This window comes from Centropristis striata, chromosome 16 (assembly GCF_030273125.1).
Source record: "Centropristis striata isolate RG_2023a ecotype Rhode Island chromosome 16, C.striata_1.0, whole genome shotgun sequence".
Taxonomy (NCBI): domain Eukaryota; kingdom Metazoa; phylum Chordata; class Actinopteri; order Perciformes; family Serranidae; genus Centropristis; species Centropristis striata.
The window spans coordinates 29,519,385-29,527,974 of NC_081532.1; the positions used below are offsets into that span (position 1 = coordinate 29,519,385).

Genomic DNA, 8,590 nt, shown 5'->3' on the forward strand with positions numbered 1-8,590 from the left:
TGATCTCATATTTTTTCCATGACTGTAGAAATCAGTCTCTTTGAGCTGTTCATGGTGCTTCGACAATATTTCCGACAGCCCGTAAAGGCAACTGGGATGCGGTCAGAGAAGTTCAGTGTGTTCCCTGAACGCCGCTTCCCTGTCTGTCAACCCACACTACCATGAAGATAAAAGAAAGTTTAAGGCGGCATGTGGATCAGTGAACCGGTTTGTGAATTTGTACACAAACCAACTGTAGATAGCAAAATGAACTGATTTTCTAATTGTGGGCTCGTTGCAGCTTGCATAATGACAGCACCGTCCCTTGTTCAATACCACACTGTTTTCAGCGCACAATTTCGGCGGGCGCCCTCACAGAGAAACGCCACAGTGGCGCCACCTATTGGAAAACCACTGCAACAGACAGCAGCTTTTTTTTCCTTTTCCCATTTTAGACAGCAAGTACTCACAATAATAAAGAAAAAGAAACAATTTAACTGATATATATTATTGTAGATATTCGGCACCAACACATGCCCCCTGGCTGAATATAAATTAGTTATTGTACTAAATATTATTTTGATTATATATAACCAATTAGCCCATATCATTTGAATGCCAGTGTTGGAAAGTAACTAAATAACTTTACACAAGTACTGTACTTAAGTACAATTTTGATGAAGTTTTACTTTACTTGAATATTCCCATTTTATGTAACTTTATACTTCTGCTTCACTTAATTTTCAGGCAAATATTGTACTTTTTACTCCACTAAATTTAGCTGACAGTGTTAGACATTTGCTGAAATTAAACCTCATAACATATATTAAGAATATAAAATGAATCCTACCTTGACAAAAAATGCTTACATAAATGCATCAATAATAATAATCCAACTATATATTTGGTGTGTGGTGTGTCTGTGTGTGTGTGTGTGTATATATATCTCAGTGGGTCCATTCAATGGTTCAATGGGTCCATTCTGTATAATGCATACTTTAGAGTAGAGTTAATTACTTAAGTAATGGATCTGAATACTTCTTCCACCACCGTTGAATGCTTATGACAGTATTTGCCCTGATTTTGTGAATCCCTTGTACATTCAGATACCATTGGCCCTTGTGGAGGTATATTAGTCAAAATGAATAAATGAATGCGCCTCAAAAGACTTAGAATGCGGAATGCATTTAAAAAATACCATGACATATTGAAAATCAAAAACAAAATGAAAATATTTCAAAAATATACAACAGAGCTGGCTGAAGGCAGGACAAACACTAACCAATATCTAATCCCTCTTCTCATATCCTACCTACCACCAGGACAGGTATGTTACACCCCACGACTTCACACCATAGAAATAGAATAAGATTATAGACTTTTTATATTCTATTTCTAGCCTGCAGACATTTTAATGGTCTTTTTTTGGGGACCAAAAGCCCGCATTCTTTTCAACGATGGCTCTAGTATGTGTGGGTGTGTGTGTGTATGTGTGTGTGTGTGTGTGTGTGTGTTGCGTTTGCTAAATTATTTTCTCCCTTTATTATAAATATTCATCCACAAAAATGTACATATCGTTAGCCTCATAGCATAATTGCCAAAGTCATATTTAAACGTTTTCTGAAAACAAGAAAAATACATTTTTTGTAAGCACATTGGTTTTTTATATATTGTAACAGTAAGTTACAAATGACTTAGACAATTATGCTATTAGGCTAACGATATTTTATAATTAAAAGAAAAGTCTAGTCTAACTTGTTTCTGGTTTTCTTCTCTTTTGGTACTGACGTATGACATGATGCAATTATAAAACATACTAGTCACTGTAATTAAATGCAATCAGTGTATTAAGCCTTAATATATAACGTGACGATTCTTTATACTGCCAACTAACTTAATTAACTAAAACCTGTTACAGGCTACATCCGACTGTTGATTGTTAATTAGTACGTTACGTCACTTCCTCCACGTGGTCTTGGCCCAAACTCCCGCCCGGAACAATCATTTGTCAACACTGTTGTGCAGCTCAGCCCGGTGTGTCTGTGTGTGAGTCTTTGTGTCTCTTCTTCACTCTCTTTTACCAGAATGGCTTCAAATAAAGAAGACGCAGACATTGACGACGCTGCCATCAACGAGGAGGAGCTGGAGAAGGCTTTGTGTGTGCTGGCTGGAAGCGACCCAGAAAACTGCTCCTATTCTCGGGTAAGAAAAGCTTCCTGCACCGCATCCCTGCTGCAGCCATCGCCTTTATCCGCCTACTGTCGCTTTGTCCAAACACAACTACTGCAGTTTCACATGCAGTGTTGTGTGTTTACTGAGACTGTGTGCGTCTCACGTAATCCGTAGGGTTTTTGTAAATATGTTGATATAATTTCAATAAGGGCCATAGTTTGTGGGGCGGGGGCCCTCAAGAGTGAAACTATGTCCTCCTACTTGTAGTCACTGCAGTATTTCCAATCAGAGAATATGAAAGAACTACTATGCAGCTAAATTACAAGGGACATGTCATCAATAATATGTATATTGGTGTATACAGTGGTGGAATGTAACTAAGTACTTTTACTCAAGTACTGTACTTAAGTACAATTTTTACGTACTTGTACCTTACCTGAGTATTTACATTTTATGTAACTTTATACTTATATTTCACTACATTTTAGAGGCAAATATTGTATTTTTTACTCCATTACATTTATCTGAGAGCTTTAGTTTCATTTCAGGTCGAAATTTAACATAAAAAACATGATAGATTTAAAATTACGCCTATTTATAAATTGAATGTCATACCACTATATATGTTAATATATGGTTAAAAGGAGCCCTACATTTACAAAATGAAAACGCTGCTTACATAAATACGACAAATCACGACAAATGATCTCATAATATATTTAGACTATATATCTGAGTGGGGCCATTCTGCATAACAAGTACTTTTACTTTTGATACTTTAAGTACATTTTGATGCTGATACTGTTGTACTTTTACATCAGTAAGTTTTGAATGCAGGACTTTTACTTGTAGTGGAGTAATTTTGCAGTGTGGTATTTGTACTTTACTGAAGTAAGGGATCTGAATACTTCTTCCAACACTGGCTGTATATTTATTCCTGCAGTGTTATTGTTACAGGGTTATGTGAAGAGACAGGCTGTGTTTGCCTGCAACACCTGCACTCCCAGTGCTGCAGAGCCCGCGGGGGTTTGTCTGGCCTGTGCCAATAAATGCCACGATGGACATGACATCTTTGAGCTGTACACCAAAAGGTACTTTATTCATGTTTTTTGTTTTTCTTTGCACCGACGTACAAATCCCACAGCATACGTTATTCTTTTCATAATGTAGTTGCTATTTGTAAGATAGTTCTTTCACTTGTAAAACTTGCACAAAAGGCCACTGATGCACCAGTTTGATTAGGATGTACTCAGGCTAAAAGAAGTCCATTGTCCAGGCAGGATTCACGTTTTGGTTCATTTGAATTTCCAAAGTAAACAAACATTTCATGCTGCCTCTCTTTGTTCAGGTAAAAAAAACATGTCCCTTCTGGTGCATCACCTGTCACTACCACCTGTTACCTTTATCAATGCTCAATACCTGTTTAGTCTGGTTCCTAGTGGCCCTAATGTACACAAAAATACATGCAAAATAAACAATAATAATGAAATAGCTTCTACACCTAATGTTCCTATTTTCTTGTTTTTCTAATGTAGGAATTTCCGCTGTGACTGTGGAAATGGCAAGTTTGGGGAATTCAACTGTCAGCTAATTCCTGTGAGTCTTCTGGTCTTAATATGATTTCTAACTGAATCAACTGCAGCTTATAATCTGATGTTATTCTGTCTTTTGTATTCACAGGCCAAAGATGAGGAAAACAGCCGAAATCACTACAATCACAACTTCAGTGGCTGCTACTGCTCGTGTGACCGGCCGTACCCAGACACAGATGATCAGGTATTCATTTTATTTATCTGGGCTCTTATGGTATTCATATCTTTCTGAAAAAAATCTACTATTTATATTAGTCATCTGCTACGACACAAAACACCTTTTTTTTTTACCCAATAGGCCAACGATGAGATGATTCAGTGCATCATCTGTGAAGATTGGTTCCACAGCAGGGTGAGCTTAAGTCATGTTATTGAAATTACATTTCTGAGCACTTCTCTCATTCACATTTCCGATTCCTCACTACTATAAGTCTTCTCATTCTGTAGTCTTTTTGTTTTATGTTTGACAGCACCTGGGCTGCACTGCAGCAGAGCCTGAGGAGCTGCAGGAGATGATATGTGAGGCCTGCATGAACAAGTTTCCTGTTTTGTGGACGTATGCTGCTCACTTTGCAGGTAACCACTTGGCCTCTGATCTGAAATGCTTATCACAAGCAGCAAATACTAACACACTTGTCTAAGTTTTCTAACAGACAGTTTTCAACAGTAAAAATCCAGAGAGCAACTTCTCCATTTATCTTCCATTCTAGTAGCACCCGTGGTCAGCGTGAGTCATCCTGAGGAGGAGGTAGAAGTGGATGTGGTGGAAGGAGCAGAACAGGTGGAAGACTCAGAGTCCAGTCAGAGTCAGGACGAGCAGCCATCCGTCAGTCACACGAAGCAAGAGGTGAGAAACTTTGCTCATGAAACCGTCTGCCTCTCTTTCTATGTTTGCATCTAGGTTCGCCATATAAACAGGAGAAACAGATAGTACGGAGTTAAAGTGAACTTACACAAAATCTTTTGTGATGCAGACCAAGGTTATAATAGTTTTGGATTTTTAGTTTAAATTTCGTTGTGAATTTTTGTTTTCAAATTCAATTAGTTTTGATTAGTTTTTAGAGTGAGTTTGCTAGTTTTTGTTGTTGTTGATGCTTAGTTGTAGTATCGTTTTTATTAGTTTTAGTTTCTTTGTAATGGGATATTTGTTGGGTGCGAGATTTAAAAAGGTCACAATAAATTTTGCCTTTATTTCCTTTGCGTTATCCATCTCAGCCCCAATAAGGTTATTAACTCTTAATTTTGTTTTGAGTGAAATGCGGAACATTTTGAAGGCGATCGACTCACATAGTCGTGTAGACATCCCAGTTTCAATAAACATGTTTACCAATGCTTCCTGTAAGAAAAAAGACAAAAATGAAGGACATTTTCACTATAATTTTGGTTAGTTTTGTAACCACACAATACAATTTAAATTAGTTATCGTTTTAAAAAAACCCATTCGTTTTTGTTTCAGTTAATGAAAATGTCTTTTCAATGTTTTTTCTTTGTCTTTTTGTTAGTTTTCGTTTTTATAATAATAATAACCTTGGTGCCGACCCTGCTTAAAAAACAATTAACATGAGATTGGCCATTCCCCTTTTTTCTTTTTTTCCCCTGGTGCCTTCATATTTATGGCTGGGTATGGTTTAAAAAAATTGATGATACCAGAAGTAATCCGTCAAGAGAAACCAATATCAATAGAGTACTTAATGAAATTGCTTTTGTTCTACTTCATTAGATACCTGTCATATTCATGAAAGCATTCAGTAAAAATGCCACCACCACTCCTCCCCATCCAAATTATTTTTACATTCATACATTACATGCTGACCTGCCACCACATAACAGACTGTATGGGTTGTAGCTGCTGCTGTAGGGTACAATCATGTCGTCACTTTAAATAAAAAAATGCTTGGGGTGATTGGCTGCAACCAAACCAAACCATACTAATAGTCATTTTGATGAGTTAAAGGTATCTCATACAGACACCAAGCCCTATCCCTATAATAAAGTGCCCAGTCACTGTCACAACTTGATTGTTGAACGGAATTAACAAGTGGAAAACTTGTAATTACAATAACTACTATGTGACATGAACGCATCCTTATCATACTGCACTAGCTCTACAGGAAGAGCACATTTGCCGGAAAATGGAGGAAACATTCAAGATTAATTTAGGTCTCGTCCTGTCACTTTTCCATTTATGGTTTTGGTTGTATTTTCCTTCAACTGTGCTCATGGTATGTTCAGAAAAAGTGGTTAGAATTTTAAGAAAACATCTTTTTTCTCCATAAGTGTATTACACGTGTCTCGTTCCCATACTGTATAACCACAAATCAATTAAAAAACAAGTAGTGCATGTTCATTGTTTTCTGATTATAGGTTTAACGTAATAACATAATCCGCCATGCTTTGTAACTCTAGCCTATTTGACAGATGTCATAGTTTATGGCCACTGTCTGTATATAATTAAAATAAGTCAGGGCTGAGTGAGCATTGTGTGAATTTGTATCCATGTTGAGTGCTTCTGACAGTTAACCTGTTAATGTATTGAAGCCCTCTGCAGCTGAGTTTGACTACATGTGGTGTTACACTGTCTACTGTAGAGATTTTTTTAGAAAAAGGGCCCTAATGTTTAGCATTTGCAGGCTCACGTTGCACATTGTCTCCCAGGCAGCTGGTGTGTTTTAATGCCACAAGATGGGGCTGTAGGGTAGTGAGCCATTACAGAGCAGGCTCCAGCTCCTGTTATCGTGCCTTCCCCTCCTCTGGGTAATTAGGGGAGAAATGACCCATGAGGCACTGCTTCCCCTGCTCTGTAGACTGCTTTGGCCAGGCTTCACAGGACAGCTTACTGTAAACTGGTGATTTTCATCGCCCAATCATCTCATTGCGCCTTGAGACTTCCCCAGATGAGTCTGCAGTGCTGTGAGGACATGTTTTACAAAGCCTGTGTGTTATCACCCACTTCTCCTGCCAGTTTAGCGCAGTAACCCCCCTCATCCTGTTATTATTTATATCTTAGGAAGCTGCAAACAGGAGTTCCCCTTGCAAACGTACCCATGAGGAAATGACGGGCAGCCCTGCTAAGGCCACGGCCAAAACCGCTGTGTGCAGGCTGAAGGAGCTGCAGGCCGCGGGTCAGGAGAGGCCGAGACAGGGAGCGGTGTTCTGGCCTTACAGTTGGCGCTCTGAGCTCTGCACCTGCACGAGCTGCAAGGTAGGCCACAAATACTCACACTCAAATTTTAATGTGGGCTTCAAGAAAGCCACTTTGCAGGTGTTGGCTCTACATAAGATCCCGGTCTATAAAGCTTCTTTTATGAATGAGTTTTTCTCAATTGTGTGTTGCATCGTTGCACAGAGAACCTATGTGGCGGGAGAGGTGCAGTTCCTCATGGATCAGACCGACACCATTCTGGCCTACGAGAAGAAAGGCTTGGATGAGCCGTTTGGGCAGCACCCGCTGATGGCACTGACGAGCTCGATGAACCGCGTGCAGCAACTGGAGGTCATTTACGGTGAGCGCAGGCACGGCAGCAGGGAGGATGTGGGGTCAGCCTGTAATCATGCTAAGTGAAATTTATGGTAGAAGCGATTGATTGAGACTAATTAATCATGCGTTCCTCCCTCAGGTTTCAACGAGCTGACAACTTCGATGACTGCATTTTTAGACCAGTGTGAAGCTGAAGGAAAGGTGAGAAATATAGTCTGGAGCGGTAGAATTAAACATAACAGGGCCAACACCTATGAGACATTTTATCCATTAGTATTTAATTATTTACCCACAAGCTATATGGGTTTACTTTACATGCCAAAAATGTGCAATATTGAAGTCAAGAGTTATTTTGGTGAAACCTGGGTCTTGTACAGGTGCATCTCAGTACATTAGAATATAATGGAAAAGTCCATTTCCAGTAGTTCAAGTCAAACAGCCTCAACCAAGTATTGAGTCATATAGATGGGATACTTTTCAGAAGCCAACATTTCCATATTAAACATACTTTTTAAAATTGGTCTTTTGTAATACTAACATTTTATTGAGACACTGAATTTTAGGTCTTCATTAAATGTAAGCCATAATCATTATGATTAAAATAAACAAAATACATTTAGATATGAAGTGTTTCATTCTGTGTGTAATGAATCTATGTTTCACTTTTTTAATTTAATTGACATAAACTTTTCTATGATATTCTAATTTATTGAGATGGTCCTGTATGTTTCAAACCTGAACCATTCCCTCCCTGTCTCTATCAGATGGTCACAGTTGAAGCTGTACATGAGTTTTTTGAGGAGCTGCGGGCCAGAAAAAGACGACGGACCAATGCAGGATACCAGTAACAAGGAGGCCATGCTGCTGTCATATGCCTGCTTCATATGGTGCTCTGACTGAATGCATTGGTCCCTTTTCTCTGCTGAATAAAGAGGCTTCCTGCTGGAACCATTGTGATCCTAAAACTTGAATAATTAGTGCAAAGACCTGCTGTTGTTGTTGTGAAGTGTTACTCTTGAGGTGAAGGAGGGAGTTTTGGGGGAAGAGTTCCATGTTCTATTGTTTTTAATTGCTTTATAATGATGCCTTAACTCTAAATCTCATAATGAATGTACAAAAGTTTGTTTCAGCACAGAATGCTTTAAAAAGGTTAAATTGTTTTATTGCTATAATGTTAAGAGTACATCACATGAACATGATTATGTCATGTGCATTCTTGTGAACATGTCCACTGAGTTAAATACCCGTGTTTAAATTGTTAAAGTGGTTTTCTGCTGGTGACCATTTAAGACTTGTAAAAGTGATGTGAACAAATATAAATTGTATGTGGATTAATATTCCAAATAAAGTTCTCACATGTTTCTAGTGG

At 38.4% G+C, this 8,590-nt stretch overlaps 1 protein-coding gene across 3 annotated transcripts; it reads left to right on the forward strand.

Moving 5' to 3' along the window:
• Positions 1-1,213: 1,213 nt before the first annotated feature.
• On the forward strand, positions 1,214-8,294 carry LOC131988048 (putative E3 ubiquitin-protein ligase UBR7). 3 transcript variants are annotated; one of them, XM_059353045.1, is made up of 12 exons: positions 1,214-1,306; positions 2,064-2,181; positions 3,109-3,242; positions 3,687-3,747; positions 3,832-3,927; positions 4,042-4,095; positions 4,214-4,319; positions 4,454-4,590; positions 6,751-6,945; positions 7,090-7,246; positions 7,361-7,422; positions 7,986-8,294. In XM_059353045.1, exons 2-12 carry the CDS (start codon positions 2,065-2,067, stop codon positions 8,067-8,069), a joined length of 1,203 nt encoding a protein of 400 aa, XP_059209028.1. In that variant the 5' UTR covers positions 1,214-1,306; position 2,064; the 3' UTR covers positions 8,070-8,294. The 3 variants fall into 3 exon arrangements, with proteins under 3 accessions (XP_059209028.1, XP_059209031.1, XP_059209029.1); XM_059353048.1 differs by having other exon boundaries at positions 4,457-4,590; XM_059353046.1 differs by lacking the exon at positions 1,214-1,306 and having other exon boundaries at positions 1,967-2,181.
• The last annotated feature ends 296 nt before the right edge of the window (positions 8,295-8,590 follow it).